At 37.9% G+C, this 18,579-nt stretch overlaps 1 protein-coding gene across 2 annotated transcripts in view; it reads right to left on the bottom strand.

Moving 5' to 3' along the window:
- The window catches only part of LOC117412413 (NHS-like protein 2), a 95,366-nt gene extending 78,780 nt beyond the window's left edge, over positions 1-16,586 (bottom strand). The window contains exon 1 of one of the 2 annotated variants that reach the window (XM_058989115.1): positions 16,167-16,586. In XM_058989115.1, coding sequence (XP_058845098.1) covers positions 16,167-16,443 — 277 coding nt within the window. In that variant the 5' untranslated portion in view covers positions 16,444-16,586. The remainder of the gene's footprint in view (positions 1-16,166) is intronic. The other variant, XM_058989117.1, reaches the window with a different exon arrangement.
- Between the last annotated feature and the right edge of the window lie 1,993 nt (positions 16,587-18,579).

Below are 18,579 nucleotides of genomic sequence, written 5' to 3'. Positions count from 1 at the left end.
ACATCCTTCCGTATTCACATGCCATCCGTGCATTGTTACTTGCTTTAAACTTGCAAGGTAACAGGATTGGGTCTCTGGAGGTTTCCTATCCAAACACACTGTAATGACCTGGCATATCAGCCCATTGAATTCAATGGAAAGGCAGGGTTCAAACAACTTACCATTCAACTAAAGAACAAGCTCTTTCATTTATTAACTCATTAGCCGCTAGGAGGAGATCCATTATAGCACGTTTTGTTTTCTGTTCAGAGTTATGCAAAATCCTTGAGTTCATCATTCAGCCACAACCCTTGAGTTTGTACTGGTGTGGGTGGAGCAGTTTATTATCCTCTTAAATGCTGCCTATTTCATTGCACAATGTTCAAATCATTATATTCACAGATCTAGAGACAATACAGTGACAGTTTAACAAAAGTAAGATGTGTGGTAGCTGTATATCCCACTAAAAAAGGAGTTCTAAAACAAATGATTGCTGCTTTTATAAAACCCTCAAGAAAACACCACTAATTTCCTCAGTCTCTTTTTATTTATTGTCTTAAATTCTTCTTGGCATCGTCTGTAAGAACAAGGACTTTGCTCAAGGGGTGTGAATTCTGAAATAGAAACATGCATCACAGATTTGGAATACTTGACTGCTAGTCCGATGGCAGGCAGAGTAAATGTGTGGGTTTTCACTGCTGCAGCCAGTAGGGGAAGGGGGAGAGGACTGACACACAATAATGGGAACCTGTGATCTTCATTTCTGTAAAAGAGGACTATTATAAATCATTGACCATTGAGAGCAGGTAAAATGAACCCTGTACCCCACCACGTATGTGATTTGTTTTTATTTCAACCCTCATCTATTACATTTCAAACAAGTGTAAGTAACATACACCCCCCGCCATGGCTGTAAATTCACAATTAGAGCTACCATGACATACATCAACAGTACGTACAGAATTGTATAGAATAAGAATTAGCAATGAAATGTTTAATCAGAATTTAATAAGCCAGTCCCCAGATACTATATGCAAAAATGTAAGTGTGACACACAGCGGAATGAACGAACAGACAGACAGACAGCCCTCTAGTGTGTACAACCACCGCTACCATATCTCCCTCACAGGGTTACTTCATCCCCGGTGGGGACGATAAACTCTTTTTGAAGGATGGCTTACTGTGCAAGGATTAAAGAAGTCAAAACACCCATTACTCCCTTAAAGATGTGCACATACTGTAGCTCCCCAGCTGGGAACTGTTGATACAGCTTTCTAATGATGTAATCCACGTGTGTGTATACCAGATTGCTATGCAAAGTTCAAAATGCAACGCAGAGACGTTAAAAAAAAATTAAACCATCTGTAGAAACTGAAATTATTCTCTCCTACTGAAAGAGATACTGAGAATGAAATGTGGGTGAATGGTAAGCAAACGTTATTCTTCCATAAATATGTGTTTAACACTCAATAGTGGTGCATTTAAAAATTAAATTCAATGACCAACGTTTCGACAAGAAGTCTTTTTCAATGACGTCTGTGTTTTGTTTTTTTTATACAAAGAATTGTATATATTTTTTAACATATGCAATCTTATAATACAAACATATTTTCAAATATGTAATTCTAGCATTCCTACATGTATAAACCTAAACCCATAACTCATACCCGTAACTCTTCAGTGATAATTATTACGTAATAGGAAAAGTATGGCAAAATATATATATATATATATATATATATATATATATATATATATATATATATTATATTTTACGTCACTGTATGTAGTAAACAGTAAATCTGTTTTTGTAATTCATTTATAAATGGGCCTCACATTTTAAGGGAGTAATTTAATTTTCCTTTATCTGTCTTGTAGAGCTTCTCCAGCTGTAACACACACAGCATCAGATGTTTCCATTCTGTGGAAGTTGGACATTTCTCTCCTTTCCAGTATTTAAGGATTCACTTTTTAGTATGAAAGAACAACAGTTTAAGACAATATTAACATAATTTCTATTAAATTGCATCACACAAGATGTTACACCCAAAATGCAGAAGCTAGGCATCACTGTGTGCCTTACATTGTTAATAGATGTATTCATGGATTTAACACTTGAAATGTATTTGCTTGCGATTGTAAGTCGCCCTGGATAAGGGCGTCTGCTAAGAAATAAATAATAAAATAAATAATAATTTGTTGCCATACTGCATTCATTTTAACACAACCTCAAAATGCATGTATAACGTTCTCAATCTGTAACTACCTTCTTCACATTCAGAGGTATGAATTTAGACAATTTAACTGAGGTTAATAAGCTCTATTCATTGTGCCTTCGCCCTTCATATTGGGTAATATTGTTACAATGTGTCCAAGCCCTTGCCCAGGAAGCACGCCCATGGTCTTCAGTGTTTTTTATTCACATTCTTATATTAGATGATTAATGTGACTGTTATGAGATCCTTCACACTTCATCAATTAGGGGTGCAGTCCACATTATCCAGTGATGTTAGTATATGAAGCAAAACTCATTTCAACATTGAAGACTGAGAAAGATTTGATGTCAAAACGATGGTGGTAGAATGTATATCTTTTCTTTTAGCACTTCTTAATCTAATCCGTACAAACATTCATGGCTGTATGCTTCTAACTGTTCACAAAATGGTTTGAATCTATAAAAGAGCAGAACATATTAACATATAACCATATTCATACATGTTCTTCTTTTCTTTAATGACAATGAGGGCTTAAGAGTTTCCCCTAACTTATCACAGCTTTGCATCACAAAGGATCACATATAACTGACTGTTTTTCTATGAAAACGTAACCTTTTGTTTTCCAAATACACCTGCATAACTGAATATAAACACGTGTTTTAATGTAGTTCCACAATCCGAAACTGTATTCAGACATGTGATTGGTATAATAAAGGATTCATTACAATATTTGCATATATCTGGAAAGTCACGTATTCATTTTTGACGAAACTTAGTATCAAGATTATTCACAAAGCTACTAGGAGTATCATAGTTGTTTTTCACAGTTACAGTCAAGTTAAGTCACTAACATTACAGACAGCTTGTAAAAAATGATTTGAATAATTCTACATTTCATTGTGTTTTTTATGGAAAATCAAGGGGTTATAATAATTCGATGCAATTTGTTCCAGCTGAAAGTGGTGCTTATATTGATGCCTTTCTTGAGATATACAGTGCTTCTGAAATATTTAGAGTACAAAACTGTACTGCAGTATATGATATTAATAGAAACATTCTGAAAAGGGGTTGGAATTTTGAAATCGCTCGAGACATTCCACAAACTTGAAGAGATGTAATAGCATGCACATCAAAATACTTTTCCATATACAGTACCAAGCCATGGAGGAATAATATGTACAAATAGAGAAGGAACACATTTTGTCCGATTCAAGTTCAACAATACCCTTGTTGAATTGTAAAAACTATTTCATAGGAACATTTATACCAAGCAAACTTAAATAACTTTAAGAGCGTACTGAGATACCATACAATTTATATAATATATAGAAATTATATTAAAAGTGAATAACTGACCTCCAGTTTTTTATCCATAGTTTTCTATTCTTCTTCAAAGTCATATTCAGAGACGAACTGGTTATTTCATTTTGTGTGCCTGATATTGCAACAAAACCAGCATTCATTCAATATTCCATATTTTTATTTGAGAGTGGGAGGTGTTTGCTAACCAGGTTTTCAAAAGAGGATAGAAGCTCTTTTATCTCGGTGAGTGGTCAACCCTCATTTAGACACCAACATCTGCTATCTCCATAGCAACACTAGAACACGCACTGTTGGCTTGCTACATTCACCTTGAAACTTTTCAATACTGTAGTATTGCTGAATAAACAGCTAGAGGCAGATTTTAGTCCATTCAGTCCTTCCAGGGGAGTGTCTTCTTCAACCCATGATTTTAATCAGCAGAAGTTGTGCTACTTTATGTATTTATGTACAGATGCCTTGATCAGACTGCACCCAGCTACCTCCAGACCCTCATCTCTCCCTACACCCCCACTCGACCTCTCCGCTCCGCCTGCACTAGAAGACTGGCTCTACCTCCGCTACGCTCCCCTGCCTCCCGAGCCCGCTCCTTCTCCACCCTTGCTCCGCAGTGGTGGAACGACCTTCCTACAGATGTCAGGACTGCCCAGTCCCTGACCACATTCCGGCGCCTCCTTAAGACTCACCTCTTCAAACAGCACCTGTAGAACTCCTCTGTTGTATCCTGGGACACTATCACCCTTCATTTAAATATGCTTTATTTTGCTCTTATCTGCCCCCTATTTTACTGCATTTAATCCTGTACCTCAGAATATTGTAATCTGCCAAGTGTTTAGTCTGTAGTATTTTGTACTTAATCATATCCTGATGTAACTATCACTATTTAATCATATCCTGATGTAACTTCCACTATTATCTGCTGTATTATTGAATTGTGGTTTGTCACACTTGAGAATTATTGTATTTCTTGTTCTTATTGTATGACTTATATTGTAACACTTGAATGTATTTGTATTTGCTTGCGATTGTAAGTCGCCCTGGATAAGGGCGTCTGCTAAGAAATAAATAATAATAATAATAATAATATTTGACTGGGCTGGAGATATGGATGCTGTAGGGATTTTAGTTTAGGTTGTGCACACCCACAGATCAGAATGTAGAACTATGAAACACTGAATATCCACAGAGGCAGACTTCACAGACTTTCTCATTTAAATTTTAGGTTTTTACCTTACACCACTGCCACCCCATGACTGAATTATGTAACTGTAGTTCATTTGGATGGGATTTCAAATAGAATACAGTGTTCAAATGTCGCAGCGTATGGAATATCATATTTGCCCCGTTCTTAAAACATAAATTGAAAAGGCGCAACATGTTTAATTTACTTTAAACATAGTATTTATTATTAAAAGACCAATACAAAATACATAGAATTGTATAGTACATAATGTAGTCACTTCCCAACTTAAACTTCTTCCATTTCATATACTACAGAAATCAAAAGCTGTAGTGTATCATAGCCTACTGCAATGGAGCGATCTGATTGGTTGTCAAGGTTGTGATGTGTATAATAATAGTCAAACATTGCAATCTTACATAATACAGTATGGGATAAACAGTTGCAGTGGACTAGCATGCGCAGTTACCCTGCTTAAACCCCTTCATAAATATATACCCGAAGAGTTTATTATCTCCTCTTTATTTCCACAAGTGTAGTGGTACCCCAAATCTTATTCATTTACTACCAATGTGAACAATATCATTTAACCCCAATAAATGGATTTCTGCAATGCTGACTGCCAAGACGTATTTTCCTGCAGTGTGATGTGTCACTCCTTATGGATACTCATTGGGTCACTTTCATCCATCAGTGCCATTTGGAGAGGCTGATTTCTGTCAGCAGGGAACATGAACTGCAGCTGATTGAGCCCCAGTTCCACCTGTTTTCATCTTGCTCAGCTGCCAATGAAAACTAAGGGACTGATTTCAAACCACTCTCAACTTGTTCCCAGTGACAAATGGAAACAAGGCTTAGAACAATGATGGAACTCGTTTATTTACCCCAGATTCCTAAGCTGGAAGCCAAACGTTTGGTCCTACATCTACAGCATCAAAAAAATACACAAACTGTATTTTCTCCACTATTAGTATGTATTAGAAATTCTAACTACACATTTATTGTTCCACGAGGCTTTATTCAGAAAAGGTTATCCACTTCAGTTTAAAATTGAACTATATAAGTATGGAGCCAAAACAAACTTCTCAAAAGCGCATTCTCTGAAGCCTAGTGAAAAAACAAGCATTTGAAATGGGCTGTAAAAACAAGGGTTGAGATCATCCAAGTGAGATCTGAACACATGACGCAGTGCTTCTGAACTCTGGAAACACAGTAAGGTTTCCACGGCAACTCCAGCATGTCACCTGATCAGTTATTATTTATACATATCCATGCCTTCAACTAGACCCCTGAGTTCTCTATCTAACCAAACAGAAACTCCAATGGTTTAACCCCAATGTCCCTAAATCCCAAATATTGGAAAATATGCCTCTGTATATCTGGTGCCAACTTCACTGCCAAACAACCAAGAGATATCATATGCTTGATGGATAATGCCCAGTGGAAATAATTCTGATCATAAGCGTCCTGGACTCAGAGCACAAAAACACCCAGATGTCAATGTACCCAAACACACACAACCTGGGTGTTCTTAAAACGTTTCAGATTTCAAATTAACTATAAAATGCTATAAACAGCTTTAATTCTGTAACTTTTAAGGGTTTAGTTAAGTAAATGAGAGCTCAGTTGGAATGAAAACCAGAAGACACAGGGGTCCCTGAGGACCGTGTTTGAAAAGCCCTGCATTAGCGTGTCAGTTTCCTTTTCATTAATATTGATGATTATTATTATTATTATTATTGAAAGTTTGCATTCACCATTTTTGCATCAGTTCCCTTTTCAAGTCCCATTTCAAGTTTGTTCACTATTATTCAGAGATATAGATTCCCAGTAGATTGGTTAAAAGGAAATTGTTTCTTTTGACTTCTGAGTGTCCAGTGCTCTGAGGGTCCCGTGTTCCACACACCATTCTAATTCCATATACAGGGCAGATACAGTCTGATTGCTTTTGAATACCGCTAAGTGGAGGCACAGCACATGCACATAACCTTGTAGTGATACACCTGATAGAGAAGAGTCGCTTCAGCCCTAGAAACCCAAGAACCAAGGACGCCCCAGCTGAAATTAGGGAGTTCATTCTTTATTGTTTTTTTCTTCTTTTTACCAGAAACCTGACTCATTCTTTTTGTTTGTATTGGCTGGTTCAGCCTGGTCAGTAATGTTGTACAGACATCTACCTCTCCTGCAGCCCACGGGAACAGCTGTAAAGAGCAGGATGCCGTGCTGCTTGGATCCACAGCTCTGGACAGATGCAAGTGTCCCACTGCCAGATTGTATTCCCAAGGCTAACATCCACCACTCTGTATAGCAGCTTTCTCTGACAACATTGACATCAGCTGTGTGGAAATTCAACATGAAGAGATAAGGTTGTGGAAAGAGTATTTGCATGCATGTGTTTATTACTTGCTATCTAAATTAAGCACCAATACAAAGAGAGGTATGTGGCAGGTCAGCATTATGGCATTGAATACAGTACAAGGCTTTTCAACTCCATTTCCATTCTAGCCTTGGTCTCTTTTGAACATTATATCATTCTGAATGCTTGTGTGAAATGAGTTTTAGTGGTATCAGCTCGGGGTGTAGCAATTCATTGTGTATCGATGAATGAGGATACTTTATTTACATGATATATTGCATAGAGGTATGTATCCGTCCTTCGGATGACGTAAACCGAGGTCCTGTTGTAAGTGGCTCTGCAGCAGTTGTTGATGCATGGTTCACCCCCTAGTCTTTGTAAGTCGCTTTGGATAAAAGCGTCTGCTAAATGACTAATTCATAATAATAATAATAATAATAATAATAATAATAATAATAATAATGCATTGTATGTATCGTACTGCAAGACTAAAAGCACAACACAGCTCACTGTAGTTCCCCAAGTGGTCCTTGAATGAAGAAGTAGTGTGTTTCACAGTTAGTCTAAATACATACTCTCCCTAACATATTTAATGTATGTCTTAACAATATAGTCCTCCATTAAATGATCATGTGATGTTATTATACATATCGTATAGCGGCCTGCATATCCTGATGTCCATCGTACATATTACCCCTAGTATTAGCCCAGTTCCAAGTATACAGGCATAGATATAACAAAGCCATCATATGTAGGGATTCAGGTTTTATTTTTTTGGATTGCCCAACTGACTGCAGTTTTCTAGAGGAACATATTTGTTTTGGACCAGCTGGTGCACTTCACTGAAAAATGAACAAACCTTACTGTGCAACCCTAATGTGATAAAATTCAATTTGTTTTCAACCAGCTACACTGACAGCAAGGACATCAATCATATCCAAAGCCTTCCTGTCTGAAAGACGTGGATAAATAATTGCAAAGAAAACTAATCAGAATAACTCCTACAGTAAGGAGAATGCTACACATCTTCAATCAAGGCGGATGTCATTTAATTTTGGAGGGCAGTAACATGTGATCTCATTAAGTATCAAATCCATAGCAACCCACTGCAGAATTAATACATTTTCACAATCAAGGTCCTTTGAGCACTGCTCTCAGAAATAAAAGCCATGTTTCTATCTGTACCACTGTACTTCAACTAGCTGTTACAGTGGGTCAGGACAAGTTTTGCATTTTGTAGCCAGTAATGTGTGACAGGTGGCCACCATGCCTGGGTTCTCAGATACAGTAGACTCTAATCTGAACCAGTTGGGAATCAGACCTTGTTCAGATCAGTGATTTGTTTGGGGTTCTGTCAACTGTACCATACTGTATAGTTTTTCTTCTGATACTCTGGTATAATCCCAACTGCAAATGTTTTACAATCTTATAGAATTGTGTGATGTTTGTTTTTTACACCTGCTAATGTATGAGCATGCACTCATTATAACAGCATGGTTTGGTTGGATTAGTGAAAGTAAACATTATATGAAAAATGTGTTTACTCCAACTGGGAGAGGACAAACCCCAGCGTGTGGAAGCCAGATGTTTAAACTTGTTCTTTATATGTATATATATATATATATATAACTGCACAACACAGCTGATGAAAACAGTTGTGTTCCCTGCAGAGAGATATTAGCCCCTGGCAGATGAGAATTTTGGAAATTCTTCTGTCCTAGCGCAGTTCCTTGGCATTCATATTTGGAGTGCATCCACGTGAACCAGGAAGGTGAAACCTGAGGTCATGTTCCTGAGGTGGAGAAAGGAAGCATCTTTTCTGTCCTTCACCTTGGCATGTTTTTGCTTCATTTCCTCAGCAACGCTACCCCTTTCACAGTACCTCACTACAATAACAAATGATTCAAAGACACGTCATTTGTACTTTTTAAACCCTTCTTCCCTTCCATTTACAATAACATTTGTATATTTTACATAGAGTTAGTAAATCACAGATATGCTGCTGCCTGTATTCTTCTGGCACACTTCACACAACATTCTGATTGTGGGTGACATAGCCTTCCATTCGTCATGGAGATCACTGGACAGTTCCATCTTTTTTTGATGGTGTGGTAATCTAAGCAGAATTCTCCATTATAGCTCCTCCCACAATGGTTCAGTTGGGTTCAGGACAGGGCTTTGGGCTGGCCATGTGAGATTGCCAGTCCCAGATTGCCATTTATTTAAACAAGGTCGCTTGGCATGCACAATTGTATCTGAAATACACTGACAGTTATTATAATATTATGGGTCGCATTTAAAAGTAAATCCTGTTCTCGATTAATTACAGGGTATTAACAAAGACAGCAGCCAATAAAACACTCTCCTATAACTATGTTGCACATTGTCACCCCTGTTCTTATACTAGTCCAAAATACTAAAGCAGCAAGCCTCCACTCCTGCATGGATGCCTCGCTCAGATATGCAATCAATCTGTCAGAGTGGGTAGGCGGATGCTTTGTACATGTGTGTCAGAAATAGAAACTGGTCTGACATGCAACAGCTTTGGCATGAAATGAAGAGCAACTGGATCGTTAACCAGCTGCCAGCACTGCTCCTGGGAAAAGGCTAACATGTGTGTGGGCAGATAGGGCCCAGTCTTTCTTCTGAAGGTCTTCCCTGGCTGCACTAAAGTCACACATGGGTTACGTACTGTAGATTATATAAAACTACCTCAAGAATTACCCGGTTTAGCCATTGGTCAGTCCAGTCATTTTATAGTGTTGCAGAAAACAGATGGAAAAAGTGGAACTTAGTTTGTGAAATACAATCCACATTTAGATGTTTTCTAAAAGACTACTGAAACTCATCAGAAAGGGTCGCGGTTCTAGAGAAGTTTTAACAGAGGCTCTAAAACTGCAACTCCCAGTATGCAACAAGTACTGTATATGCATAAACACACTTTTTGGCATCCTAGGTTTTAATGTATCTGGTTTTATAAGGGTGATTTTACAGCTATGTTTAAACTGGACAGTGTTACACCAACAATGTTTATTTATATTGTCATGTAGGGCTGTTGGTATAACTGCATAGCCATAATTACATATACGTAGTCTGGCTATATTTGCAGGTTGGAACAAGGTTGGAACAAGCTGTTCTACAGCACAGTTGCTGATTTCAAAAGACAGAAATGCATAATATAGGCTGCAATAAATGTATTAATTTCAAATCCACCTACAAAGAAGTCCTAGTCATTTTCTCTCTTAATTAAGGCTAAGGGAATCCAGGAACTAATGCCAAAACACAGCTCATACACAGCATCATTCCCTTTCCTCCGAGACAGTTACAGTACAGCTGTTCCATGTTTTTGTCCTTTCAGATTCTCAATATGCCTAAACTGAAACCCATACAGCTCACAGAGCTGGGAAAGCCTCTGTCACTTCTGTTAGATAGGTCCTCCTAGGGCCGGATTAACCTATATGCAAATACGCTATAGTGTAGAGCCCAAAGCAGAACTGGGGCCCCCACGAGGTCACACGGGCCCACACACACAGGAAGAGAGCTGCACAGAAGCTTGCTTTTGGTTAATTTTGTTATGTTATAAAGGCTAGGTATTTCTTTCTCGATTACAGCATACCTGGTCTCTGAGTCTCTCACGCAAGCAGCTTCCTGCTAATGTACAATACCAAATGCTCCACACTCTCTACCTCCTGGGAAAGATCTGTCCCTAGTCCTACGTCAGAGGCATCAATCGGCAGGACAAAATGTATGAATCAGGCTCAATTTACATATTTATTTATTTCAGTTTTAGGGCAAATTTAAAAACCTGTCCCATCTGAAATGTGCACAGTATGCCTGTTTACATTTTAGAAATTTTCCTTTTTCATTTGGGGGTTGGAATTTTAGAAAAATAGGCAGGTAAAGGTAAACGTGTACAATGCAGGAGGCTGAAGGAAATTCAAATGAGGATGTCTGCAGCCGACAAGAACGGGTTAAGTCCATAATGTTTGTTTCTCTCGCTACAAAATAAAACCCAAAATGAAGTAAAGGACAGAAAAGTTACTCCCTTTTTTTTGTTAAACTACATTGTTTACTACTAGTCCATAGAAGGAATCTACGAACAGGTTTGGAAAAAAATTAAAAATAAACATTGTTTTTGTTTTGTGTATATATAATTCTGCTGCTATTGTATATATTAGCTGCTGGACTTTCTGGTAAACTAACAAAACCACTGACCCATTAACCTCAGTGGATGTTATATTATGCACTTGCTAATGCTTTTGTACTTTACTGCCTGGGACTGAAGCTTTTTTTATGTCTGTGATCCGTACTGCATCATTTTGTGTTCTATGTTCCCACGGATGTTTGAATGTTAATTAAAATGATCATTAACAACAGTGAGATTTAATGATTATCACTTGAATGTGATTTCTGTCGTGTGGTACAAGACAATAAAGGCATACACAGTTTAACACGCCTCGTGCACAGCTATGACCAGCAAAGAAAAAAGCCTACATAAAGTGCTCAGATAAGTTATCTAATTCAATTCAAAGACGCTTTCTCATTATTATTGATTGTACTGCAAAAATGCATAAATTGAAAACAAAGTAAAAGTTAGGAAATCTCATCTTGCATCAAAACAGGTTTTTAACAGGTTCCTAAGAGGTCATGTATGGTGTCTCACATATTTCAACCTGTGCATAGGATTCGTATCAAATTAGCTTTATGCTGGGCTTGTTTGTATCCGAATATCTCATAAGGAGCTCAAAGCAACCCACGAACACATGTGAGTGAGTCTCAACGGGGCTGACAGACCACCCTGTAGTGTATGAACTATCCTTAAGAGTGCAGAAAAATATAAGCCATGTTCACAGTGCTGTATTGGTGCACAACCGTAGAACTGTATAAGAACAATACAGGCAGACAGATGGACACACGGATGATGTTTCTCACATTTTTATATGGCAGTCCTACAAATCAGAAGAATACATATTTTCCCCTCCATAATGAATTATAAAGCGCAACGCCAATCACATTGAATATAAAAGCTTTTTTTTTTTTTTTTTAATGAAATTCTCAAGTCTGCAGACCATAAAAGTGCCTAATTTTGGTTTGAAACTGGAAAATTAATGGTTACCGTGCACAGGCATGATGGAAAATACTGTAAAGTGACTGCATCTGTATTTGTCACCTTGTTTTTTTTTTTTTTAAATTGCAAACTCCATGGCCGAACATGTATTTAAGAATGCTCAGTTCTTCTCAGTGCTGTGAAAGAGCGGGCTGGAAATGTCTGCTCCATGCTCCGCTCCAGCAACTACCCCACTCCGCTCTTCCATTGCATATACAATTGGCTCGCTCCGCTCCACTCACACTGTGTGCCCAGCGCAGGGGCGGATTAACCAATATGACAATAACACCATTCGCCATATTATGCATAGGGCCCCCACGTCCCTTAATCCGGCCCTGGGTCAGAACTCCAAGAAAGGAGGGGTCAGGTTCACTGACTTCACAGATCACTGGATGCTGAGTTTTTGGAGGTGACCATTTCTTGTGTCAAAATGTTATGGTTTTGTAGGGTCTAAAGTTTGATGGGAAAAAAATATCCTGCTGATATTTCACATTTCACAAAAAAAATTGAAACTGTTGAGCATCACTGAAACTGTGATGTCATTTTCCAGAGGGTCCCATGTGGCAACAAGAAAAGGCACATGAAACAATACATGGAACAGAGATTTCAAAAAACAACACTGAAGAGGAACACCGAGGAGGAATATCTGGAATATTTCAGCTCATCGTTGAACAGGTAGCAAGCACACACTTTGTGCATATGGCTGCCCCTCATGACTTGCAAATGTGTCTTGTATTCTGAAATATACAAAAGCAGCACCTGTTTCAATGGGCAAAATGGGCAAACAGCAGATCTGTTTTTTAATAAAGCAGTCAGATGTTAGGTGATTCCTCTTCCAAAACTGCACTCATAGCATGACTCAAACAAAGTCTCAAATCGACAGACTTTTCTATGGATTTATACCCTCAGTCCAGAACAATGCAAACATCTTTGGTTGAAGCGTCGTGGGCCCTACTCCCTATTGACAGTGTTATGGTAGGTGTTCTTGTGCAACCCCTGTACAGCATGCGGCAAGCGATTGCCTTGTGTATCTCGATTCCAACACAAGTCTTGAATGCACCTAGCCTTTCCACTCTGAAAGCCCAGCCTCAACCAGGAAAGGAAAGATACTTGTACTGAGTGTACAGCTGTGTGTGTGTCTCATGGGGAATGAGTCGAGTGACTTTTAGTTGAACCCCTTGAATCAGGAAACTAAGTCATGATGTAAAACCCACATGACAAATACATTTATGGCAGAGGTTCTATCTGCATTAAAGTTCCACAGGGTTCATTCCAACCAACTCTCAGTTGTATTTCAAATGTCTATTGTTGTGCCTCAGCTACATCTGAATCAGAATCAGAATCAGAATATTTTTGGCTGTACACAATTAATTTGTTATTATCTTAATGCTTGTAAAATGCGCGCTGAATAACTTATTTTTTTAAATAATGCCCTTTGTTTTTTTTGCTCTGTAAGTGCTCAGTGAAAGCTATCAAGGGAATGGCTTTGAATTTGACCTGTCAGCAGGACATTAGCAGCACATTTTTAGGATTAACAGGTGCCTTGAATTACAGTTTAACCATTATGTCCTTGTCTACTGTATACAGAATGTCCCAAAATGTCAAAAAGAAATCAGCCATAGTTTTTGTACCCAGTGTACTAACACATGGACAAATCCACCCAAATCTATTCTGTACATCGATCACATTTATCAGGGGTGAAAGCCACTTCTAAATTTAAAACAGTCTGCATGCCCATATTCGTTTAAGAAGGATTTCAATATTGTTGGTGCTAGGTCTAGTTTATAGTGTTGGAAAGGAGCAGTTTTACCGTATGACTTACCAGCTTCACACTTCTATGAGGGGCCCCCTGATGAAATTCTGTAAGGGGACTGTTTTGAATTGTTTTCTGGCTCAGCATTCTGAGCTTACTATTGGAAGCTGAGTTGTGGGGGCGGGTTCCAGACTGGTGTTGGTTCATTGGGGTAGGGGGCTGTTCTGCACCCTGTGTGTAATAAAGCTTGTTGAATCACAACCGAGAGAATCACACCGAAAACAGTTGCGTGTCGAATATAAAGCCGATATCTTGGAGTATTGGGTCACAGGTCAAAGCCAAGGGTGCTGTTAAGACTTTGCAAAGGGTTATACAGTATATATTTGAAAAACACAACTTCTTGCAGTTCTCTGTGTTTTATTTTTTTATTTTTTTTTGTATTGATATTTTTGTTTTCTAGACTTTATTTTCACAGGAAGTTATTGGGGATAGAGCTGCCATCAGATAGTGTTGTAGCAAAATAAATGAGCTTCACCTGAATCAAAGTGCATGACAGAGTCTGGAAAACAAAAAATAAATGAGCTTCACCTGAATCAAAGTGCATGACAAACGTCTGGAAAACAAAATAGGAATGAAAACCAAGTACCACTGGATTGCATTAACTCAACTGAACAATAATCTTTTCAGTAACCAGTTTGAATATATTGTTTAGCCCATAGCTTTTTGTTATCAACTTTCCTGGAAGCAACACTAAGCAAATGCATTTTTTTTTTTTTTTTTTTGCTAAAAGCATACATTACTGTTTCATACAATTCGTACTCACACAAAGCACTGCTATAATCTCATCTGAAATAAATGCCTTCCCTTCTGAAAAGAAAACCTGGCCTTCACCATGAAGCAGGCAGCATTAACATCAATATGCTAAAGTGAGAAATCATCATGTAAACATTTAGATGTCTTTTCAGACAAATCTGTTTAACGAAAGATAAAAGCTTTACTCAGGGAACACTAACTTGCACAGCTTGGACTGCTTTCAAATTGTTTCTCTATTTGGGGATGTTAGTTTCATGCTGATATGCTGATGTATGACATCCTAAATGAACGATGACATACCATAAACATAGGAAATTCTCAACTACATGTATTGTTTTTACACTTGCAGTCCCACACGCACATTTTAACGTGTAAAATGGCTACTGACTATATTGCTATTTTATTGCCAGAATTGCACAGTTATATTACTAAAGCACATGGCTGCACCAGAAAACATTTATTTTAAGTACAGTATCAGAAAGGGGTACATCGTCAGAATGTGGTATGTGTACCAAAACTTGATCAGTGTAATGTCAGAAAACGGTACACACACTGATTAGGAAGTGCTGTGCTTGACTACTCAGACCACTGGAACAAGACACACTGTAGTTCACCCACAAAATCGTATGTTTACAATTTTAGACAATCCAATTTGTTGCTCATCAGTTAAAGTCGCGTAGATTTGCTGAATTGTGAAAACAAAAATGATATTAAAAAGAACTTTGCTCCAAACTCAGTACATCGCGCAACCCTTTCAAGTGGTCGTTTCCGTGTTTTCTGAGTTAAAATCATTTGTGCGTGCCACAAATTAGCACACCTGTATCGCACCATTACATTAGATTTGGTTTCATCACGTGTGCCTAGGTTATAACCGTAATTACTGACAAAATACCACCGGAATGAGTTAGTCAGCCAATAAACTAGATGTGATGAACATAGTTAAACAAAACAGGATGTCTATTGTATAAACAGATACAACATATGCTCTACACATCTTATTTCATGTAATACTGTAGTACTGTCCGTTTCCCCGACACATCTTCGTACCCCCCTTCTCCATCATAAGACCCTTACATAATTAAGTAAAACAAATACAAAATAATAATAATAATAATAATAATAATAATAATAATAATAATAATAATAATAATAATAATAATAATAAACTAGAAGGGTGTCTTAGGCCAGTTTGGTTGTTTCTCATTTTTATACTAAATTAGACTTGTTGCTCCGTACCTGAGGGACAAAGGAGGTTCGCTGACAACCATATTGACTTGGCACTGTCCAAACAGTTACCTTTAATAAAACAGTATCTTAAAAACATATTCATAACTATCATTACCAAACATTTGCAAAAGTTAAACGAGGCTGCATGCCAATTGCGTAATAAGAAACATAAACATATAAACAGGAATCTGGTGTGCACGGTGATTGTTACTTACTCTTTGCCGGTGGTTTGACAACCAACGCCGAGACATGTCTTTGCAAACTAATGACTTTCTTTTCTAAAGCCCCCGATCGTAGAGATATCGAGGTGATTTCCCCCTCCAGTTCCTCAATGATATTCAGCGAGTGCCTGGATAAATCCGAGAGTTGTCTCAACACGGAGATCAGAGTAAAACTGCAAACATCCGCCAAGTCTTTGAAATCCGCACCTTGCCGATTCGTGTCTGCCCTGCAAACCTGTTTTGGGAGAACAGACCTTTTGCAGAAAGGCATTTTTAAGAAAATCTGCTGCAATTAAAGCTCAGCTGTAACTCGTGGAAAAGTCGAACAGTTGCAGGATAACTGCACAAGGAGTTATGATCACTTTCATGTTTTTGCGTTGCAATTCATTGTCCACGGTGTGGAGCTCTATAGTCGTTGCAAACTGAAGCATGTGCAGGACCTCCTGTTATGGTACTGTAGTTCAAATTAGACTAGGACACTTACCTATTTGTCAGCAAGGTCCTTTAATGTTGGTATTTAGAATCCGTTTCCTTTAATAATATCTATCTATTAAATTGTATGCCACCGTTTTGCAAACACATTTTTTAAATGTCTTTAGCATTAAAAGAATGTCTGGATAATTGGACAGCACATTAGAATTTATTAATAAAAGACTATACTGGGGACTAAACGTTTCCTTAGCTTCCATTATTAGCATTTATTTCCGATGTATTTGGTGCTAATAGACTCTCGTGTTTCTCGGTCCAGGTCAAAAGCGAAATGATTTTGTTGGTGTCATATTCTCCTGTCCACATTAGAGCATTATGGGGGAATCGTTCAGGATTGATTGGCAGTCTCTCAGTAGCTTGTGTCCTCAATGTTTATCATATAACCCTAGACACTATATGCAAAGTTCCCTTTCAAAGAAACTTGTATTTTAACTCACAAGTTCAATCTCATGTTATATACACTATCTGGTCTAATGGGCAAGGAGACTTTTGCCTAGGTTCAGGTTCTCAGGCTTATTATTGTTTCTGTTTCGAAACGTATCTTTTGTCACTGTAGTGTTCATGCGAATCACAGTTCAGCTACATGTTTTTATATGGGTCATTTGTTTAACAACCTTGGACAGAACAGTAATGTGACAATCCTCCTGGTTGAAACCCTTACTTTGTAAAAGTTTACCATGGTAAATGTGCATGGTCATAGTGCAATGCATGTATTTACCATAGTTTACCATGGTTTGCTATGTTTCTTTAACATGTTTTAGCATACCTCACTGTTTTTTTTATATATATATATACAGTATATACTTTACTATACCTCAAGTGCTTGCCATTGCTTCACCATGCTTTCACGACACTATTGCACTTTGCTATGCTTTCACTATAGTAAGGTTTGTTCATGATTAAAGTTCTGCTCCACAGCCCATCTGCTTGGCCTGTCTCTGTGTTTTTCTAAGCTAATCACTCCCAGCTCAGCTCCCTGTGCAGAGCTCCAACGGAAGAGTCCCACGAAGCAACAACGGAGAGAAAGCACCCCAAAGAGAGCGAGGCACACAGGTCAGTGTTTGTGGTGAATGTTGGACGCTGTTTCTTGTGGGTTTTTTTAATTACGCCCCATCACATGGAAGCAATGTATCAGAACCATCTGGGTCATCTCCAAAATGAATGTTTTCTTTGTGTTGGCCTCTGGAGTCACTGTCTCTCACATGATCAACTTTATTTTATTTTCCTTTTGGACAGGACTTTATTAGGAACGCCCACTTATCTGAGTCAAGAAACTTGGATCTGTTATATGGGGCTAAAATGCCTGTCTAAATAATTAACACAAACACAGGAAAAAGTTTTGGACTGAAATATACCTTGACTAGTAAAACAAATCTATACTATACATTGTCGATCACATAAATGTTCAGAATTCATTCACTTTTTAATATTTCTTTTAGTTCGGGATGTGTCACGGCATAAATTAGATTTAACAAAAAGAAAACAGCCTTTATCAATTTACAAGATAGCTGTTTGAACACTTTTAAAAATCTGAAATAATTTATCTTAATGAACAAATTTGTATAGGTATGAAATACAAGTTATCGTAGCTAATGTATTATGCTTGTTGTATTATGCTTCTCAATAGAGCTCTCAGAAACATGTCTAGTACATTAGGTACACCAGAGTGGTACCATTAACCTATTTCCTGCAACACTGCCTTCAGTGGGTACAACAAAACACATCAGTTAGAAATACCACTTTGAAAATGTGATATAACTGATGTATTTCTTTGGTAGACAAACATTTTCACCAAGTGTATGGAATGCTAAAAAAAAAACTTATTTTCCATAACTCTGTGCAGTTTCTGGTCCCCTACCAGTGCCAGTCAGACTGCTACAGAGTTCCCAGTCCCCCTAAAAAAACTCCATGTTAAGGT

This window comes from Acipenser ruthenus, chromosome 16 (assembly GCF_902713425.1).
Source record: "Acipenser ruthenus chromosome 16, fAciRut3.2 maternal haplotype, whole genome shotgun sequence".
NCBI lineage: Eukaryota > Metazoa > Chordata > Actinopteri > Acipenseriformes > Acipenseridae > Acipenser > Acipenser ruthenus.
The sequence above is the reverse complement of the archived record's forward strand: the minus strand, read 5'-3'. Positions and strand labels throughout refer to the sequence as shown.